General features: G+C 39.1%; 1 protein-coding gene across 1 annotated transcript; it reads left to right on the forward strand.

Moving 5' to 3' along the window:
• Positions 1-710: 710 nt before the first annotated feature.
• On the forward strand, positions 711-11,274 carry tm6sf2b (transmembrane 6 superfamily member 2b). Its single transcript, XM_053322676.1, has 10 exons — positions 711-790; positions 2,615-2,718; positions 5,593-5,690; positions 5,849-5,952; positions 6,575-6,657; positions 7,069-7,193; positions 7,301-7,402; positions 7,879-7,971; positions 9,952-10,071; positions 10,505-11,274. The coding sequence occupies exons 1-10, from the start codon at positions 711-713 to the stop codon at positions 10,739-10,741; spliced, it is 1,146 nt and encodes a 381-aa protein (XP_053178651.1). The 3' UTR covers positions 10,742-11,274.
• Positions 11,275-23,109: the final 11,835 nt, after the last annotated feature.

Raw genomic sequence — 23,109 nt, forward strand, 5'->3', positions numbered from 1 at the left:
TCCCCAAAAGATATTACAAAACTATCACATTCATAACATTATTAGTATTGCTTGTTCCTCATAACTGAACACATTGCACAACCCTGATGAAGGTAAGATTTGGGGTGAAACGTGTGGTATGGAGAACAAAAAGAGTTGCACAACCCAGTCAGCAAACAATGCACAGTGCATACGTTTCATAAAACACTACATTAAGTCCTCTGTAGTGCAAGAAAGAGTATAAGTTGAAGTTGTGCTGCTGTATAAAGTGGAATGTGAGCCTATTCTCTAATGCGACTTATGTAAATCTCCAAACCAAATTGCAAAACTTTTCCCCCAAAAGCTTCTTTGTCTCCAGTTCATTATTTCCTCAGTAAAGGCCATGTCTGCCTCAGGCCAGCTGTAATTTGATTAATCCACTGAAGGGGTAGCCAGACGGTAAGAGCTTGCTCTGCTTCTTTTCCATTTTAGTCACAATTGCAGATCTCATTTGGATTCTATTTGGCAAAATCTATACAATGTAATTTTAATTAAAATATTTATTGTATTTGCTCCAGTGATCATAAATACATTGATGTCTTGGCATAATTCTAATGTTGATATGATCAAATATTGTCAGCATTTCTATTGCTGGAACCGATTATTATGAACTGAAAACTGTTTTATGTGTCTTATATTTTCAGCAGTGCTGTGGATTCTGCAGGGAGGAGTACTGAAGAGCTTTTGAAGAAATGGAGACTTTAGTTTTTTTGTTTTCATTTTCTGCCCTTGGCATTCTTTATGCCATGAACACCATCCCTGAATTTCAAGAGTAAGTTATAACATTCACTTATTTCTTATTACTTGTGTCTAGAAACTGTATATATATTCATGTATATATATAGGCTACATATATATTCAAGTTTAAAAATATAAATGTTACTTTTGTGGTAAGCTGTAAATGAGTGCTATAAATATTTAGGTTGTTATTAAATAATTAAAACAAGTACAATTGTTATAGAACTATAATGACTGGCTTTTATTAATATGCATAGAATATAATACAAGTATATAATGTGTGATTGTACAGGTGATGTGTACAGTATATTTTAACAACACTAGAGGACACTGTCAGCTCAAAATTGAAGGCATATTTCTCTGCCTAAGAAATCACATTGCCCGTATTGAACACCCCTAATCATAGGAGTTCAGTTCTGTTTGAGTGTATTTTGCAATTGATATGATGAAACCTGGGAGAGAATGAATAGGAAGCATAAAGAATAAGGTAATGAATGTGTGATATGAAATATTAGCTAATTATTTTGCTAAACAGTAAAGGATTATGTTCCTCTTCAAGGTTAATCCATTTTGCCTCTAAACATGCCAGAGTAACATCTCCAGTGTGTCATTGTATACTGCATCAATTGGCTCAATAGACAAAGCCGGAGGTGAAACACATGTTGCACTACTCTCTCACACTTATACTGTATATTTCTTATTTTTCAGCAGACTTTCATACTCCTCCTGTGTGAATATCCCTGCTGGCTCTTTTTTTTAGTTTGTGGACATTGACAATCAATACAGACTGCACAGAAGAATTTGATAAATTGCTTTTGATATACAATATGCCTCATGCTCTTCCACTCTGCAAACAAACAGTATTGTGTGCATAAATCTTCCTGTAGTGTTGAATTGGAGAGGTAGCGAGGGAGCTTCCCCTTGCTCTCACAGCATTTGTTTTCCTTCTGTGAGCACGCACTGGAAGTTTCAGAGGATGTAATGTTGTTTACTGGGAGATACCTTGAGCACATTAATCTTTTCCATTGCAAGGCAGTGGTACCTTTGACCAGTAAACATAGATGGCAGAGCTGAACTAACATGGCCTTTGCTTGCTGCTTCCCACACCTCTGCCAGTGATTGATTAAGCCTTTGTAAAGCTGTGCTTTTAAAACAACTGGTAGACACACCACCATGCAGCAACCGTTTAACAAACACTAATGTATAATACTTTCATTTTGTAAGTTTGAGAGTAATATTACTTGGATATCCTGATAAGTCTATGAAGTAAAGATCGTTTTATAAATATTGAATATCACAAAACAAGCAGTCCAATAAACTCAATACAATATGCAACAAGACATTATTTTGAAAAGTGTATATTGTATGACAGTTGTTTTATCTGAACAATACCAGCAGAACAGAATCAGAATGATCTTGCCAAATGTCAGGACCGAGTGAGGCTTCAAAAATGCAATGCTCAATAGAAGGGAAATTCAATGTGACGCTACCATCTCACCAGGACTCTGGCCACACAAATGACCACAACGGCTGTGTGTTGGCTGTCTGTGGATGCAATACATCCATCATACAGATTTCCCGCACACTTCAGTATTATTTCTCCTGATGCTAACTCTGGGTGTTACGTGATTATCATTCTTTCCAACTCCCCATTCATCATCATTTACCAATTTAGCACTGCAGAGAAGACTGGCACAACTTCCGTGGGAGAAAATAATTAGTAAAGAGAATGAAGCAGAAAATGAGAGGGAGGCTAGTGTCTAAAATTTCAGCGCATCAGCAGTTTGGTTGTGTTAAAAACATGGTCCATGTGTTGTTATTATTCATGAATAACAGTGAAATTTCTCGGTTTCCACAGGCCTTATGTGATTCTGGAGATTGGCGTTGCTGTTTTGGTCATTGTGTTCCTCTTCTACTTCCTCATCACTCGTGGCAACCCACCTAAAGACGTCTTATTCTTTGGTAATTAACACAGCTATGTGCATTTCCCAACTTGCAATATATTTCCAAATAACTTTAAAGGTTAATGACTACTCTGCATTGTGTTGAAGCCAATTCCAAATCCCACAAAAGGATTTCCAAAGCTTTCACTCACTACTCACTGAGTTGGAGTGAACACATGAATTGTTTTCGATGTGATTTCACCCGATATGTCGAAAGCAGCTTAGACTGGTCAGGCTCATGAAGCTTAAACAGACTTTTCTGAGACATGACTGACCCAAACCCTCTGCAGGCTGAGTCGGCCTTCACAGCACTTGCACTTACTTAACCTTTTTGCTATTCTTTTGAGACTGAGTCCTTGACTGACCTTGAAGCAAATGGCACAACTATTGGAAAACGGTCATACAGACGTCACACTCACTGCTCCTGTATAAAACCATTCTGACACCACACTTGACTTAACCTGAGTACCACCAAGACTTTTTTTCAGTTTGGCCGTGTGCCAGATTGCCTGCTCTTTATTTTTAGAAGCTTGTGAACCTTTCATGCACCTTTAATTAAATTGTTTTACAGTGATTAGTATCGTATTGCACCTTGTAATGTGTATAGCTATCGGTCAAACTATATTCTCCATTTCTAGCCAAGGGTTTCCCCAGAAACACACCCCTACGGCTGATGCCAGGGGCTATGCTATTGGGACAGAAATGAGGTTATATATCAGTAGTAGGTGCTCAAGGCAATGCTAGTGTTGTGCATGAGAACTGCAACAACAGGGGCAAAACTGTGGCAGGCTCTTCTCAATGATGGAGAGCCATAATCCCCCTGCTATCTTACCTGTTAGATGTCAGAGATAAACCCGGATGCCCCAAGGATTACACAGACACCAATACACAAGAGAGACAAAATGTGGGTTGTGCACCGTGAGCGCTGCTCTATGTCTATGCAGTATGTGGATGTGTGTGCAAAGAGCATGTGAAGGACAGATAGGGAGGATGTGTTAGAGCAGTCTAAGCCGTGGTATCTGCAGAGAGGCGCCCGTGTCACAACACAGAGTGATTCCCTTTACAATGACATTTTTGCAATGTCCAGGCAGTAAATCATTGTAAAGCCTTTTACAGCAGATTTCTGTGAACTAATTCCAACTGTAAATCACAGATGTGAGCTTTATCCAACTTCCAAACATTTATGTGTGGGTGCTCCTTTTTATGGATGCTTTTTTTCTCTTCATCCCAGTGAAGGTCTTCATCTCATCAAGAAAACTGGTGTATACAATTCTTACCATGCTTGAGGGGTTCATTGCCTCACGCTGTTTACCCCACATGCTGAGTGTGTCATTGTGAATGTGCACAGTGCAGTTGATACCAGAATTAATCAGTCTAGAACACATATTTCCACTCATCAACAGTCCTGTGCGCATGAACATTCAGCAGTTTATCACGGACAGAAAAGATACCCTGCCTATGCCCTCTTCTATTCTACAGTCATATAATAATATTTACTTCAGTGTTGTACTGCAGATAATAATTATAATGATACATTTTCACACCAAAAGCAAAAAGGTAGCTCATCTGTGAAGTAGTGAATGTGTTTGGACCCAGATTTGCAGGGGGAGGGGGGGAGTTATGGAAAAACCTCTGTCACTTCAAGTCTGGTGCTTGGTCCTGAATGGTGGAGATAAGAGTTTGGCATAGTACAGTTGAACGCTGTAGTCCATTTAATGTTCTACTACCTTCAGAAAACAGATAAATAACTTTGGTGTTGCTCAAACCTAAACTCAACTCAAAGGTCTCCTAGCAAGGTATGATCCAATACCTGTGTTGTGTTGTGCGTGTCGGATCATACCTTAAAATTGTAGTTGTCCTGCCATTTGTTCATATATGATACAAACATATATGCAATTGCTATGGGAGGGAACACTTTCACCACAGTGGCAGTGTTTCTCTTATTTTAGTGCCTCACTGCAGTAATAAAGCAACATTTTTTGCCTTTTGAATTTCTTGTAAAAACCTACAAGGAGTGGAACTATTGATAAGAGAGTCTATGACAGACATTTTAGTTTAGAGTATTAGCAAGGCAAAGCACATGCCACTCATGTTTGTGTAGCTCCACACTTAAAATTCTGTCTTGTGGACATGGCCTTTCAGCTCTGCTGGTCTCTTAACCTGAGGATAAGAGAAGGCTGTTCACCATGGACTCAATATAAATATGCCTCCAGCCTATCTCAGTGCTCAAGACTTAATTTTCTGTGCATGCAGTCCCATAAATCAATGACCAGCCACTCGAAGAAGAATATTTTGAACTCAAAGATGGTGACTATATAACGTGGAAGAGGCAGACAAACTGGGAGTGAGAGAAAAGTTCACAAGGTTTTGGCATGCTTTGCATAAATTATATGTGTAAGCATTTTTCAATGTGGCGATACAAAGTAGATTGAGTAATTACACGAAACTTTCAGAACCGCAGTGCCTTCTGAATGACGTTTTTTCAAAGCTGGCAAAGCTGCTTAACATGTCATGAGTCTGTAGTTGATATTTCAGTGACAGTCCTACGTAAAAGACACACACACTGGTTTGGAGTATTTACATAGACTTACATTAATTTCCTGCAAACCTACCCTAAACCTAAAATAACAATTTCTTGCCTAAACCTAACCCTTATCCCAATCTTAAACACTTACCCAAAAATAAGTATTTTAACAATTTGGGACACAGCCTTTGTCCCCAACTGCAAAAGCTGTCACTCGTCAACTAGTCTAGTTTGTGTCCCTGAAAGTGACTTAAGTTATATCACACACACACACACACACACAGATAAAAATAATACAGTAAAAATGAACAAATAGACTGTCAAGTCAGTGCTTGTTGTTACTCCACTGTTCTTTCTTTTGTTTTGCAGTTTTTGCAGTATTTTGCTTTACTTGTATCATTGACCTGACAAGCGCCTTGGAGTATGATGGCATTATATCTGGCTTTATGGAGTTCTATCAGAAGACAGTAAGTTTCTTATTGTCATATATAAAATTCTAATTTATACTGGGACAAGAATGTCTGCGCCTGGACTTAAAACACATTTCAAAGATTATACAGGCAACGCATAAAGCTCCATGTTAAGCCACTGCACAGTATTTGCACATGTAATGTCTGTGTTTCAGGGTGAGCCTTACCTGGGGACAGCCTACGCCATCATGATGTGTTACTGGGATGGAATAGCACACTTTATCATGTACCTGGCGATGATCAGCAGGATAACAGACAGGTGGGTGTCAGGTCAAGTCGTGTTAAGCTCATTTGTCTTGCTCTCCATCACAAAATGCCTGCTTCAAATGACATCATAGAGAAACAAGCGCAAAGAGCTAATATGTCATACCGATTAAACTACTAAGGATGCTGTGTGGGAAAGCTGTGCAGGAAAACATTTCAGTACAAAGATTAAATGACTTACGTACAGTACATGATGTGCTTCTTACCCATTACTTTCATGTATTGTAGTACCTCTGTGATTCATGGGGTGTATTCAAACCTGAGTTACACAGTATTTTTCAAAAAAGAGAGGGTTCTCCAGAGTGAGTCAGTCATAAAGTGCAGTCATTGAGTACAAGATTTCCGAGCTAGACCTGACTCCGGACATTTTCTATCACGGAAATGAGACCCTCTTTTAAACATGGTCAACCTTTTACCACTGGGAGTAGCTGCGCTGGGCTTTGTATCACATAAAATATACAGTATTTGATCGTATGAGATATCACCTTAGAGCTTGTGTGTCACCTTAATTACCTTACCTTATCAACACCTTGTAGTTTATCATATTAGCTTTTATCATACCTGCTATCTTTAAACTTATATAATACCTCTGTGTTTTTTCTGCATTTCTCTCATAGGAAAGCCTACCGTACCCTGGGCTTGTTCTGGGCTGGCTCTTTGTGTGCCAACATGAGTGTGTTTATTGCCGGGATAGTAGCAGGTGAACCTCATACTCTATTTCCCCTCTACCAGTCCCGTGATGACAAGCTCTAATCAAGTGAACATCTGCACCGCCGTGTACCATCAGTGTCACAGTTCAGCCTGCCAACACAACACACACTTGCCCCGTGCCTGGCTTGCCGTCATAACCCACAGAACAAAGAAAACAGACTTAAAGCATCTGTTGTTGGCATTTCAAACTGCATACATAAGTGTCACAAGATCAAACTAGTCTACAGGCAACATATTGTTCTCTCTGTTGTGTTATCATAGATACAGTGTTTGCTTTTTGTTGAAGTACCCCATAGAGGTTTTATTTCAAAGTTTAATTACTGATTCATGTTGAGATATTTATTGCATATGTTTGTATGGGTTAGTACAAAGTCAATATCTTTTTTTTTTTGTTGTGAAGGTAAATATGGGTCAGATGTCCGTCCAGCCTTCTGGTTAAACTTCCTCTTCCTTTTGATGCCTGTGTGGGGAGCAATCACACTATTCACAAGGCCCAAGGACAGACCTCTGATCGGTGGATACAATGTAAATCTTATTGCTCCTCTACTGTGCAGAAACACAGGTATCAAGAAAGTATGCTATGAAACCTTGACCTTGACTAACTAAGTCTGTATGTTGGAATCTCCTCACAGGCTATGCATGTTCAGACCATGAAGCTGATCTGGCGCCCCTTGGACCTGATCCTAGTGGTGCTGCTGTTAGCTGCCATGGCCTTTACCATCCTCAGAGGCTTGGTGAGTGAGGCAGACTGAGTAATCACATTCATGTTAAGGACATGGACTTTAGGGCAAGGCTGTTATAGTAGTTTTAAAAGTCATTTAGCCTGAAGTGTTACTTATGCAGAATAGTTTGTCCAGGGAGTGTCGAGGATTCATTCGGGATTCATTATTTTTGCTTTGACAAGCTATTCGTTGAACTAATTGAGCCACATGGGAGCATTATGTGTTGATTCTCTAATAAGGATCTTGCTTAAAAGCCTAGGGCAATGACATATGGATTATTTATTTTATCAGAACTATTGTGTTACATATTTCATATTCGAATTAGATTGCATAATATAATGAGCATACTTGTGTGCCTACTGTAAGTGTTTGTGTGCACATTTATTTTCTATTCAGTCTGTCAGACAGATGTTTGCATTTATGCTAATTGTGGTGTACTGCTGTATCACAGTATATGGTAATGTGTTTATTTTGTCTACCCTCTGTAGGTGGCTCTGGACTCTCCACTAGAAGCCTGTTCTGTCTACCTTAAGTACTACGAACCATACCTGAAGGATCCCGTGGGCTTCCCCAGAGTTATGGTGGGTCCTTTTTTCTCTGTCTGTCTCCACAATCTGCATCTGTCTGCTGCACCTGCAAGTTCCTTACCAGCCTGTTTTAAATAACCGACCACATAATGGGCCCATTCTTACATGGATATCACTCTAAGTGTGCTAGAAGCTTGCCCTTATCACCCCGACTCTTTGAGCTCGTAGCTGATTAAAGAGACATTATTCATCATTAAGGCAACAATGAGCGAGGGTTAAGGGGCCAGCGCATCTTGTCTCTTTCATTTGTTTAAGATGGATAAGAAATTATAACTGTGACTGACGGCGGGTGTACTCTCCTTTTGATTTTCTTCCTCTGACCCTATGCGTCAATGGGTTTTGATGTGTTTTGTTTGGCGCACACCGCTTTGTCAATAGGTTATCCAAAGACCTTGTTGGGGCTGCAGTCCAGGCACAATTGCAAGTCATTGATCAGACAGACGAACCGCATGCTGAGAACTTGATAAGCTAATCCCTCGCCCAAAGCCCCCCATCAGCATCTCACTGGGTGGGAGGAGAGTGTGTGTATAGCATGTGAAAGTATGTCTTGGTTAGCAGCCTTTGCAAATGTGTGTTTGTGTGTGTGCGAAACGAAATGAAGTTTAGTTTGTTGCAGAGGGTTACACTGTTTTTTTTCACTAACTGACCTCTTTATTCACTGATGATGATGAACGATATGTGACAGATTACTGTGGCAGCACTAAAAAGACATTTTAACAAAAGACTGAAGGGCATATATGATTGGCTTTCAGGCCCTGGGCGGAACTCATTAGAATTCATCTCGACCTCAGACTGAGAATGAAAGGAAACCGTTCAGTGATATAATTTGAGGGTTTTATAAAGTGGGAAACTGGCTTTCATGCGCCAAATATTTTAAGTTGAAGGTCAAGACAGTCTCTGTAATGACTCCTGTGTGGAAGCAGTCATTTTTGTTGAGGGTGAAAGTATGTGTTTGAGAAAGTGTAGGGTTGGGAAGTACCGATGTGCTCAAGCAATGTACTACACCCTAAAAAATGTTTTTTGAGTTGTGAACTAAATTACAGAACTATACTGTGTTGAAAAACATGAATTCATGGTGTTAATATTGGCTTTGACAACAAATTTATAAAAGCCCTGGAAAAGCGGGGTTATACGTCATGAAATTTACGTATAGAAAGATGAGAATGATAACACTCACCTCCTACAGCTCATGTTCAAATATATACGCTGATCAAGACAGTTTTAGCCTCAGCAGCTAACGGCGGTGCTGGCCTGCTGGAGGAAATCTCTCCATCTGGGACTGTCCATGGGAGGAAGAGCTGCTGGCAGCCACAGAAACAACAGTTTTGAGATACTGATACTCTACTAAAGTTTTTTCATTTTATGAAATCTGAAGGGACTGTTGTACTTTTTACTGTTCTACATTTATCTGGTAGCTGCAGTAACTAATTATGTTGCAGATTACATTTTTACATTCAACATGAGATAAGATGACAAAGTTAAAACTGATGCAGTGTTATATTTTAATCCACATCATAATGAAGTAGCTGGACGTAGCAAAATATGGACCATTTCGACATTAAAAATACTGCTTACTCATGAAAACGTTGAAAAACTAAAACATGAATGCAGTTTTACTTATAAATCATTTACAATTAGTATTCCACTATAGCTTTGCACTTTATTTTGAAGATGTACTGTATGTGTTTATATTTTCAGCTTTAAGCAGCCTTCTTCTGTATTCAGTGTGAGTAGATGAAGTGCAGTACAGGTTAGAGGAGAACAAGGACGTACTGCATTAATTGCAGGAGAGTTAGGGCCCTAAAAAAAAGACGACAATCGATCCAGGAACAACTCACGTACATCAATGTGAAGCATACCGAATTAATGTAAGCTGTCAAATACTGATCCAAGTCAGTCAAAATCAGGAAAATCTGTCAGTTTTGTAAGAAATAATAATGCAGGCAATAAATGTTGTTATATTTGTTTTTATAGATGCTGCACTTGTTCTTCTACGGACTACCCCTGATGGGTGCATTTGTTTACGGTCTCCTGAAGCCGGGGTGCACCTGGATGTCAGACTGGACCATGTTCTTAGCTGGAGCCATGATCCAGGTAACACCATGAGGACAAACAGTCAATAAGTGGAGCTGTGTCTGAATACATAGTTTAGGATGCAGGTGTTGCATACTAAAGTGGGTCCCACTGACAGTCTGTTCCATTGCATGAAGTAATTGTGATAATTACTGGCTTCTGATTGATTCAAGTTTTCATTATCTATTCAGCACAAAGAGGTCTGACACATATTACTGCAATTAAACTCTACGTAGTGAGCTCTCATCCTGTTATGTGATGTACTGTAGAAGCTCGTTTTATTTTTTTAATGAACAAGCTGCTTGTGCTTTTTCTTGGTCAGACAGAAAGATTGAGACCATAAAGAGAACACATCCTTGATTAAAGCCTGTTTTTAATGTATACGCTTGCAGACTGCACTCACCCTGTCCTCTGAGTAGCCAGCTTCCTAAGTTTGTTCATCTTCTCTTTCCAGTGCCAATGGGCCCACATCGGGGGGTCCCTCCATTCCCGTACCACAGCTCCATACCGTATCCCAAATGAGGCTTTCTGGTGTACGCTGACAGCTAACTTGCTCTACACGGCCACTCCCATCCTGGTGGCCTTGCGGGTTCACAGTAACCCCTATTTCTTCCTGAAAATTGCCCCTTTCCCTGGGCAGACAGGTTTGCCAAACAGTGAGGAGAAAGATACCAAGTACAAAGAGAAATAGTCATTCTTAATCTTCCCTGACATTTGAATTGAATTACTTATTAGATAATTCATGAAGAATGTGCCGAAGTACAAGATCATTTCAAGCAAAACGTTTGGTTTTAGTCTTTATTTAAATTGTTAAGTTTATTTTTAAAGCTTTGATTGCTTATTTTGTGCATAAACAGTGACACAGCTGGTAGGTTAGTGAACTTGAATTGTGTATCAATGTTTGTCATAATTCATAGAACCTGTCTGCCTGTCTCCTATTTGAGAAAAGATCATTGAGAGGAGATGAATGAGTATTAAAGCACATCAGAATATTGGACCAGTCCTTTACCTCTTGCCTCAAGCAAACAGCATGCTGGTGGCTGAAACAGCAGCAGGTGTGATGTATTGTGTTGTGGGTTGGGCAAGTTTCACGTTAAGATAACCATCATCAGGACAATTTGAGGCTTGAACACTAGCAAATCCTCCAAAAAAACAGTTTATGATGCACACAAATCAACAGAAATGCAGACACAGCAGACGGCAAATGCACAAGTAATATAATAAAAAACAGATTGGTAGGCATCATGTTTCAAGCCTGCAAATATAAATTTGTGTCCAGTGGTCTATTTGAATGTTATTTTACAAGCACTTTTATGCTCGTTTTCTGCTCTGTGTGCACATCACAAGTTTCCATATTTTCACTGCAGCTGTATATCATGTTGACACCAGGTTGCACCACAATAATATACAGATATAAAAATGCCAATCTTGAACTCGAACATTATAATTTGTGGATTTGGACTGTGCACACATGCTAAGTGACCCCAACACACACTTTATTCCTACTATACACCCCTGTTCCAATAACAAGGATTGTGCATGTGACCTGGCGTTTGGAGCGTTTTATTACATGCAATCAAAAAGTTAATGTAAATAAAACCTTCAAGATGTCACACAAAAATAAGCTATATCCCACTGCCATATACTGTATGATGGAACCAAAGGAGCTTTAACAACCTGAAAAGTCTTGAGGGGACCCCTACAAGACAAGCAGACGGAGCATGGATGAGTTTGAGAAATTGGACCATCTATGCGTTATCGGCACAACACAACCCCGTGAGTGGCAATAACAAGGACTATATTTTTCAGTGTGTGTGGCTCAGGCAGTGAGAACACTGTGCAACTTTTAGCCTGCCAAACCTTCAGCTATAACTGTAGCTATGCTGTATTTGTCCTGTTAATTCAACAGTAAACACGTCAATATACAACTAATTTAAAAAAACTGAGCTCCACAATATGCCAATAGAGCTATGTTCTGTACTTTAATGACCATGTTTGCTAAGCACATTTATTGCTGCAGGTTTTATTGATCCTTGCTGGATTGACAGTGTAATATTAGTAAATGAACCAGTTAAACTATATTGACTTTCACAGTCTTTAAAAGTTATGCACCATCTTTTATTAATTTGTGTTGTTTTTTTTCTCATTACTTGTAAAAGCAGGTCATGAAATCTTTTAAAAACATGAGTAAAATAAACGATATGATGTTAGTTTAGTAACAGTTTAGTAAAGGCCCTGCACACACAGGTGATTTCACTTGTCAGCCTGATTAGTTGTCCTCAGGACTGCGTGGGTATATACAAGAGAGAGCAGAAATCTAAATAGCCAGAGGTGAAAACACCTGTGGCAGTGTGTAGAGCCTTAAAATGTACTACAATTTAACCCAGTGTGTGTATACTGTCTAAATAGACATCTTAATGTGTCAATCCACACATATGTGGACATGAAGGTCTGAGCAGGAGGGAGGGGGGTATGCGGTAAATCCACAATATGAATTCTGTTTCTTATTCAACGTCACTGGAGCCACCACAGATCATTACTCAGAGCTGAGTGGCAAGGATGTGCCAACATGTGCTGCAGAAGGTAACGTATACTTCAACAGCAGCTCTTGTCACACACTCCCTCTGGTGAACACACACCATTGCTGGTTCTGCCAACCTATCTCTGTTTTTAAAAAAGACAGCTTTGGTTCTCAGTTTAAATGGGAAAACAAGACATGCCTCTGCCATTGTGCATTCTGTCTATTTCTGTGTGCCCAAATTGTGAGGATTTCATCCTTTCTCTTCTCACAGTCCTTGATCCTCTTTGTTTCTTTTCTGCTAAGTGATGCTGCTGTATGCTCACTGTGCGTGGGTGGCCCGGTAAATAGTCTGTCGTGGATCTCATCATTGTCTTTTAAAAAGACATTGAATGAATGACTTTGGATTTGTGCATGTCTTTGTTTGTGGAAACAAACATGTTCACATGACCACCAGACAGTGTGGAGGAGATTTCTCTTGAATTTAATTGGGAGAAAGACTGTGAAGACCATTGTCAATTCAGTGAGTACAATGACTATGAGTATGAAAAGACTAAAAGACAGCAGATTATCACCACACCATGTAATGTAATTGACAAACATTTAATTGATCTGTAAACTTAACAATAGTATGATGCTTTGGATGCAGATCAGACATTTCATAAAAAGAAAAAGAAAAATGGGCAAATAAATAAAATGATAAATATTTTCATGGATAGATAAAGCTTTTTGAAACAGCAGTGTAAACCTTCTTTCTATCTCCACCTCATCAATAACAGTAGCCCACTCATGAGTAATTATCCCCCACACTTCACTAAGCAATAGGCCAACAGAGAGAGACAGAGAGAGAGAGAGAGACAGACTCATTTAATTCACCCTCCATCAGCGACTTTTTCATACTGAAGTGTGGCATCGCTCCTGCCTGCACATGCTAGCAGTGCATTCTGATTGTGTGACAGAGGCTTTAAATCAAATGTGGCCGCTCTAAACAGCTCTGTAATCCCACGATGGGAGTCACAGGGGATCTCTGCTGCAGATGTGTGCTCGCTTGTGCAGTCAACCCTGGAGAGAGCTGTGAGAAATACAATTAAACCGTTCTCACTGCAGTGACAAAAGGATTACCGCCGGTGAGACCACTTTACAATAAAATCATTAATGTTGTAAAGAATGCCCAGCAATCAAAGTATTAATGCAAGACATGTTATAAATTCACCAGGGCCCACATTATAAGTAACTAAGTGCCCATTTGGTTATGTATGTACTTTTTGTTTAGTAAATAAAACATAATGACTGTTCACATACAATCATACAGTTATTAACATGTGGAATCAAATAAACCATTTGTAAACTGGCCAAAATCCTATTAGTAAGTACTAGTTTGGCGTTTCTGTACTCAGATTCCTCTTTTACTGAACAACAGGTGGCTAGATGCATCATGCACCAATAAACTCTCGGCAGTCAGTATGTTTATGTGTTGCAAGTGCATGTTGAAATGTTATTCTATCTCATAGCTAGTGGTAGAAACTATGTTTGCACACATCAGTAGTCAACACTGAACATGTTTACTGTAAAACTGAACCACTTTAAACTGTATTGATTCGCCCTGCCCACCCCCATCCACCATGCATCTCCAGGGGAAAACTGAACCCTAACCTGCCTTTATTGCACACTTTTATGCACCAGTGCACATGCAGCAAATAGTTTATTCCTACCACTAGCTTTTCTTTCTTTTTGGTTTAACCTGTGGGTTTTTAAATTGTCATAATTCAGCCTACTGAATCGCCCATAGCCCTTGGTTATGGTTGCTTAATTTTGTAAAATACATTTTGCTAGAGATATTAACATCCCTCCCAGGTAACAATTAATCTTAGTAAAATAACAACAATATTGGAAGAAAGTTGCCTTCTTAAACTGGGGGCAAATATTTAGCGAAGGCCTTGTCTCTATCCATAGACACAGGATTGAGAATATTTTTGCTTACTTTAAAAAGTAAACAATGTATCATTAAAGTTCAAATTAATTAACACACCAAATGGACAGGTAATGTGTTTGGAAGCATCCAGCTGTTGGTTCAATCCCAGAAGCAAGCTGTCAATGTTAATGTTGTTGACCCTGATTTTCAGGCATTCCACAAAGCATCACTTTGTCTGTGGACTCAGTAGATCTTTTCCTGTTTTTCTGCATCTCATGCTGAAAGGTCTTTGTCGCTGCAGGGAGAGCCTGTGCAGATGTCTCAAATTCTCTGAAGTACTTTTGCAGTGCTGCCACACAGGACTGCAGTAACTTAAGCAGCTGCACAGTGGCTGACAGGTCTAGATCCTGTTCTACAAGATACTGCTAGCCAACTTGAATCTCAGAAGCACTATGTAGCCATCAGTGCATTTTTAAATTTGACACAAAGTGCAGCTGCTTCCTGCTGTGTGTCCTGTCTTTTCTTGTCAACTGCTATTATTTCAACAGCCTCTCATGTTAACTTCATTCTCATAGAGGCCTCCTGTAGAGTGTGCCATACGTCCATATGGTGCTTAAGACAGACTTCAATGTCAGACACACATCAAGTAAGGCTGTTCATAAACACCTTATTCCCAATGATAGGGCTACTGAAACTCAAAAACAGACTTGCCTGCCTACTGGTTTTATCAATATTTCCACCCACAACTTCAATGATTGTTCTGCATAATCAATGTCATGAATGACAGGAATCTGATCTCCTTGCAGACCATTGTAACTCCTGACATATTGGAGACATAATCGTATGACTTTCCACAGCAACTGGAGAGGTCTCATCTTAGATTTGTGATTGATTTTCAGCACACACTCACAGTCAGTGCTGGACCAATGTCTAGAGGTTTACAACAAAACATGGATCTGAATATCCTCCTCATTCATTCATTCTCTTTACAATCAATTTTGGCTGCTCTCTGATATTGTTGTTGCAGTATTCTTGTTAACCACCTGCTCTTTTGACTAGGCTAATTAATGCAATAATATATTAAGTTGGCGACACTGTGGTGTAGTGGTTAGCACTGCCACAAGGGTTCTGGGTTCGAAACCTGCCAGCCAGCCCTTCCATTTGGAGTCTACATGTTTTCCTCGTGCCAGCGTGGGTTCTCTCCGGGTACTCCGGCCTCCTCCCACAGACCAAAAACATGCAGCTTAGGTTAATTGGAGATGTGAATGTCAGCGTGAATGGTTGTCTACCTTAACCTTGTGATGGACTGACGATCTGTGTACCCTGCCTCTCGCCCAATTACAACTGGGATTGGCTACACAGAGGAAAAGCGGTTTGAGAATGAAAACATTAATGTTAAGTTAAAGATATGGTCATGTCTTTTTTTAATGAGTATAAAGTCAATAAATTATCATGACTTCATGTTGAATTCATGTTGTGTCATTTATCTGGTGATATTATTCATGAAAATTAGTTACTGTACATTTTTACAATATATTTGAACTGTATTCATTGTGACCTTACACTTCCTCAGCCTAGACTTGTTTGGATGAATTTTATTTGTCTTGAATAAAACCACGAGTCTCTATCTACAGTCACAGTCTAACCACTGCAGCTTCTATTATTTCATTTTGCCTTTAATAGCAACAATGTTTTAGCCTGGAAGTTAACGAGATTTCTTAGCGTCAACTGTAACAAACACTCAAACTAATAAGCGACACTCTAATGGGCTTCATTAATGCACAGAAACATTCAGACATTAAATCAGTAGGAAATCGTTGCTGTGATTAACTTAGCCACGCAGTCTGCACAATCAAATGTGTGCTGCGTCATTGGAGGACTGCAGGTCCCAGAGACACTGGTGGTTCTCCTGCAGTGTGAGAGATCAGCGATGGGACTGAAAACAGAGAGGAAGTGGGGGAGGGGGGTGAGAAAGAGAGAGGTGAGTTGCTGCAGAGCAACATTTAGCCCGGCTGAGGAGTTAAACAGCACACAGCGGCACATCTGCTCCATCCAGGCATTAATCCTGTTGTGATAGTCATGGTAAGTTCACTTCTGTGCTCGTATAGTGTGGCTCTGCTCGGCGCACGTTGCAGTCTCTGTGCTGCATGAGAACTGCAGGGATGCTCATTGGACTAACCTTGAGAAAAATGATGCAGCAGGGTTGTTTATAGAGTGCAATGTGCATGTAAAGTAGCTGCTTTAGCAACTCTGCTTCTTATCTGAGGCCTGTCTTCATGTCCAGATGGTATGTGCTGCAGTGGTGCTGTTACATAGATTTTTGACAGGTAACAATGGCAATGCAGACCTTGAGCAGTGCACAGCATCAGCACCAAACTGTTCACTATTACATCTACTTAACTCTTGTATGCTGTGTTATGACCAACTAATATATCTGAGCACATATCTCTTCTGCAATCCATCATGATGGTACGCAACACCACCAGGGATGTCACATGCTGTGTCAGAGTAAACACAAGCCTCCAACTGTAGTGCTCTGTGCATTCACTACACACGCATATACTCATCCATAAACAGGAGAAAGCTTGTAAAGTTAATGAGCACTGAGCAGCTAAGAACTGTTTTTTTCCTGTAAATTAATCCTTCATTGGTCACTGCTGGACAGGATTTGAATTACACAGTGACTTTCAGGGAGCCCTATATTCCAGTGTGCTACTAAATATTTCACATTCATGGGCAGACATGGACGCATACCGTCAATTGCAGAGCTACTGTGAAAAACATTTGACTATTACTACATACAGTTAATGCTGTCTATAGTTTTTCACCTCATACAGAGAAAATCTGGCCAAGCAGGTACCACAAAGAGAGAGAAAAACTATTCACTGTTGCAATGTTTTTATATCACTCGAGCAACAACAACCATAACTAATAAGCATGCTGATAATTTGAAGAGTATGATAAACCATAATACTGTCAGCATCAATGGTTTACTGAGATCGAAACCCTGAAAACTGACACGAGATTGGTGAAAGCACATTTGAGAGTAACACCCAGAAGCTGTCTGGGGTGGAACTGACAATCAGTGAAGTAGAAAGATACCAGTGAAGATGGAACCTATGACTACATGGTATCCACAATGACATGCAGGAAAGTATGAAAGACAAAGTTGCCACCATTTGCTGCAATGTTGTTGGGGGGACCCAGGCAAAGAAGATAGGGAAGATATTGACATTGTTCTTCGCCTGGGTCATTATAATGATAATGAGAAAATGCCAAGAACAACCATCATCTGCTTTATCAACAGATCATCGTGAGACCTGGTGTGGAGAAAGACAAAAGGCCGTAGTTTTCACACACAGCTTGAGTCTTATCGGTTATCTCTCTAAATGCCACAGAATTTAAGGCATAAAGCTTTGTTTTTATTTACACAACAGATGAAATCTGATTTTGTATTCTTTTCAAGAGTCACATTCAGTGGTAAATAATGCTCCTTTATTTTTGGAAGGCTGAGTGGAGAAAAGACATATGGTTCTCCCATGGTTCAGAGAGATCTCCAGGGGTTGCTATCTAAAAGAATAACTAAGTTATCTTGAACTCAGAAAGTGACCCTTATGACTGTTACATGCTATTAATTCTTAATGTTGATGTTGATTCTCCTTCTTGCTAATTTATATGGCTATAACTCTAAACCTGAAATTAACTTTTTGTCTGATGTTATCAAAATACCAGACTGCACTGATTTTTGTGGGTGGTGACTTCAACATTGCATTAGATGGTTCTTTACATAGGTGGCCTCCAAGTGCAAACAATTCTTCTGTAGTTTGTGATGTCTTACAGGCCTCTTCACATTAATGCAGAGTCATTAGCTGAAAACCTGTTTTTTAGCTTTTCAAGTGTAGCTTCTTTTAGCTTCTCTGATCTCCTTTGTCAGCAAGTTTCTGACCTGCTTGTACAGGGATCCATCACTCCTTCTGTAGGAGTCCTCCTTGGTCTGATTAAGTTGTCTTAGTCTGACTGTGAACCATGGCTTATTTTTTTTAACAGTATGTTTATTGTTCACACATTAAAGACACTCAAGAGGGGCACTACATCAACGGTGCCATGTAAACTTCCCTTAAACCCTTCCATCTTTACCCTCACCGACTTCTTTCCTTGTAACAACAAATACAATCGTAAAAAAGAAAAAAAGGAAAGATATATCTATTATAAATACAATATACATATACTACAACAATAAAAAAGATAAAAATATAATAAAGCTGAAACAATCTTTCAGAGATTATACAGATGGTTTCCTTGTGTCAGTACATTCCCAAGTCACCTTAAAGTGTCTGAAAAGTCCCCAAATCTTTTCATACAAATTCAGTTTACATCTGAGTATATATGTAATTTTTCCCATCAACATACATTGAACCATGTTCTTTATCCAAGCCCCCATACTAAGTCTTTGTTTTCTTCTAATAGAGTTCTAACAAGTGTTTTGTGTGTTATAGGCACAAATTAATTAATTTGAAATCTGACTTCAAAGAAGATCAGGAGGATACAGTCCAAAAATATTAGCCTTAGGTTCCATGGGCATCTTAACAGAAAAAAAAAATCAGTCATACAAATCAGCTCACCCCAAAAAATTCTTGTTGCATGCCCATATGCAGTGTATAAGCATTTCTTGTAGAAGGTAAGGTAAAGACATTTTGGCAATATGTTAATTCTTAGTATGTTTATTAGGGGTTTGCATCTCTCCAATACATGATGATTCGATACGTATCTCGATACATGGGGTACGATACGATACAGGAACGATACATTTTAAAATGAAATGATCCGGTTTGATTCGATTCAGTAGGATTCCGATATGATACGATTCGTAACAGTACGGTTCAGTTTGATGGGGTATAATACAATCTGATTGTCTACTTTAAACAAGGAACTGTCATTTTACATTATGAATTAACGTAAGTTAATATTATAAATGTGGCATTGCTTGCCTTCAAATAGATTTATGAAAGACTAGAGAACAAGTATATTTGTTATTTTTGACATGTGAATTCAGAAACATGTCATGTTTATTAGTGTAACATATTGCACTGTAGGGAAAAAAACAATATTTAAGTTCACTATTGGCACAAATTAGAGCCAAAGAAACAACTAAACAAGTTTTTATCATGTTCTGAAAGCCCTCATTCTCCACGACACAGTATGGTCTTAGGTCTTTAACAATAAACTGGGCTATTGAAGCTGTTATTACCTTAGCTCTAGCCAGGTTGTGGCTGAGTTTTGGCTGGAAGAAGTCTTGTATGTCTGTCTTTGTGCTAGCAGAGCTAGCCTCCTCATCGCCTGTTTCTCCATGCCGTCTTACCAAGTGAGTGTTAAGATTTGTTGTACTACTGGTGTATTTTAGTGCGATTTTACACTCTTTGCATATACATGTATATACTTTAAGATCGACGGTGCGTTGTGAATAGTGTCGGTGTCGGACATTTTTATCTTTCCCTCGCAAATACAGCTCTACCTGACGTGACTTTTATGGGAGAAAGAAAGAGACGCAGACAGGGAGCAAACCGAGCTTTCAGCAGCACATCAGCAACAAACTGATTCATAACTTTGTAATCGGGCCATCGGCCTGTTCATGCTACGTTTAAACCGATTCAGGGGTCCGTGTACCGATGGACTCGCATCGTTCAAATCAAAACGGATTTTCTGATCAAATCGGTTATTTGTTACACCCCTTATGTTTATGCTTCCAATAAGAGAAATAGGTAAGGACATCCAATAGTCTACAGACTGTAATACAGACTGCATGACAGGTTCCTAATGAATGGATACAATTTTCTCTCATCGTCAAGCAATGTTAATGCCAAGGTAAGTGGAACTCTCTTAAAGTTTAAATTTAAGGATGTGTACACTTGGATTCTGTCCCTCTTCCTCATTAAATATCTTAATTAGTTTACATCCAACCAGGGATTGAGGAGTCTAATCTTTTTAAAAACACAATGACCTTTGACATGATTTAATACAAAAGACAGGGGCACTTACAACTAACATCACGTACAACTCCTACACATTCAGAAAACTGTAAAATAAACCAAAACATCCCTCAGCTGACTTCTTTATTTTTAAAAACAAGATGCCATCATCTGCAAAGAGTTTGATTCTGCTGTTGATGGTTACCATCTGAATTGGATGAATACGTTTTGGCCGATATTGCAATGGGCTCTATCGCTGGAGTAAAAAGAAGTGGCGATAAAGGGGAGCACTGGAGGCAACCTCTGCTTATTTTAAAGCCTTCTGTACCACATCATTAGTCATGACCTCTGTTGATGATTGTTCATGTAGTAGGTTTGTCAAATTACAGTTTTTTTCTCCAAACCCATTATGGGTGATGTCATGAAACAGATATGGCCATTCAGCTCTTTTGAAGGCCTTCTCTGCATCAATTGAAAGGAGTGCCATGTCTTATGCCCCTTGTTGGCTTTATAATCTTCTTGCCATAACAAAGCAACGGTTCCTTGTATCAGAGTTTGGTACACTAATAGGATGCCAATTCCCACATTTAGTCATAGGTTTACCTGACTTAGGAAACACAATTAAGACCTCTCTCATTGATTGTGGAAGGGCCCCATTGGCACAGGATTCTTTAACCATTTCATGCAGAGGGATGACCAGTTTATCTTAAAACACAGACCATCTGAAAGCCACTGAAATTTCTGAAATGGTTATAGCTTCCTTAGAGTCCCTTTCTCCCTTCCAAAGCTGAGGAATATTGAATCTCCCTAAAAAGTCAGACTGTATATCTAAATTGTTAATGTCTTTTGAGCAATAAAGATTTTCACAGAACTATCTTTTTCCCTTCATCATCCCCAGTGTGAATTATTACTCTCTCTTTGTTGCCTTATAATTCTAAGCAAGGCATGTTTCTGTCCTTGGTCATAATACAATTGTTTAAGTCTCAGCATGTTGGCTATGGCCTTTTATACTCAACAAAGTGACAGAAGTTCATTATTTGTGCATGGCTGAAATATTTGTCACTGTAATGTTTTAATCTTTGAATCTAACAAAATCATTATTTACTTGGCTTGTTCAGATTTTGTTATTTGTCCTGTAATATTTACTTTGAATGCCTACCATCTAATGCATGCCTATTTTGAGGGGTGTTTTATCTCAAAATATAGGTCAATTTGTTGGCCCTTGATATTCAACAAATTTTGGAGTGTTTGGTGTGTGCCAGAGAAACAATAATATATTGAGTGTTTGATTTAAAATGCTATCAAATGTCTATTTGGTTAATTTCTTGGAAGACGGACTGTATTGTTTTCCTAGTTTGCACATGTGCAACATCCGAACCAGAAGATATGTCTTTACAAGGTCAAGGGTGCGGATGAAGTTGCCATCCATGATGTATTTGCCAGGAGACGTTAAGATTTTCAGAAAGAGATTGCTGTAGAAACCTGGGTCATCCCCGCTGGGTCCATACACATTTATCAGACCTATCTCCTCATGTAGAGGAAACACATGAATAATCATGAATCATGAATAACCTCCCAGTTCGGTCCTCATCACATCATGTATCTGCATTGGAACAGGTTTATCAATCAACACAATTACCCCTCTAGCACTTGATGTATGAGATATTCAAAACACCCATGCCACCTCATCCTAATCTTTGATGAAAACCCAGGTAGCAAATTAGTTTCCTATAAAAAAGGAACTTTGGATCCCAAAAACTTTATCTTACTCGTCTGTTTTATCTTTGTCAATTTGTTAAAACCCCTGTCCAAGACATGCAATTCACTTTCACTGTTGACATTTATGCGATTTTCATCTGCTGCTGTCAAGTAAGCCTTTAAAACAAACAAGTGTATTTTTTGGCAGAGGCACATATACATTAGCAATTAGATGTATATTAAAACAGCAAATAGGAAATAACTTAGAGCCTACAAACCCCTCCCTGAACCTGTCCAGCTTGAACATGCTTGAACTACCCCTTACCTGTATACTATACTCCCTTCAGCATAGCAAGGAACCACCTGTAGGTCCGTTTGAGTTTACTTAACTGCTGCTCACGTCACTCCCATATAGAGGCCATCCATATCATACTTATATAAGTTACTCACCAAATTTCCCATAAAGTTATAACATAATAATTACAGGCCAGACCTGCCTAATTTCTAATGTTTTCAAGTGGAGATGTCCACAAGCAAATTTGAATACTCAAATTTGGTGCAAGTTCTTAGGTTACCTACCTCTCTAATATTATATTGTCACATGATCCAGCAACTACCAGTTGTGCTGCCATGTGGATACACACAGATACACGCAGTTGCCAAAATGCCTAGTGGATATATGTTAGGCCTGGAATGTGTGCTCCAAACCTTATAGAATAGATAGACATTTTAGCACACACCATTGTATTGATTAAAAGTGAGGTCAAACAAAGTTGTCTAATGCACATCTGGTGGACAGGTGCATAGGAAAATGTAATCAACAAAATGAGATGAGTGCATACTATTTTTTGTCTATTACAGTATATCAGCTGCTGTAATATGCTGTTGAAAGTGTCCTGCCGAATGTAATTTATTAATTTATGTAATTTATTATATTATATAACTATTTATTAAGTGCCAACCTG

The sequence above is a fragment of the Scomber japonicus genome, chromosome 7, assembly GCF_027409825.1.
Source record: "Scomber japonicus isolate fScoJap1 chromosome 7, fScoJap1.pri, whole genome shotgun sequence".
NCBI lineage: Eukaryota > Metazoa > Chordata > Actinopteri > Scombriformes > Scombridae > Scomber > Scomber japonicus.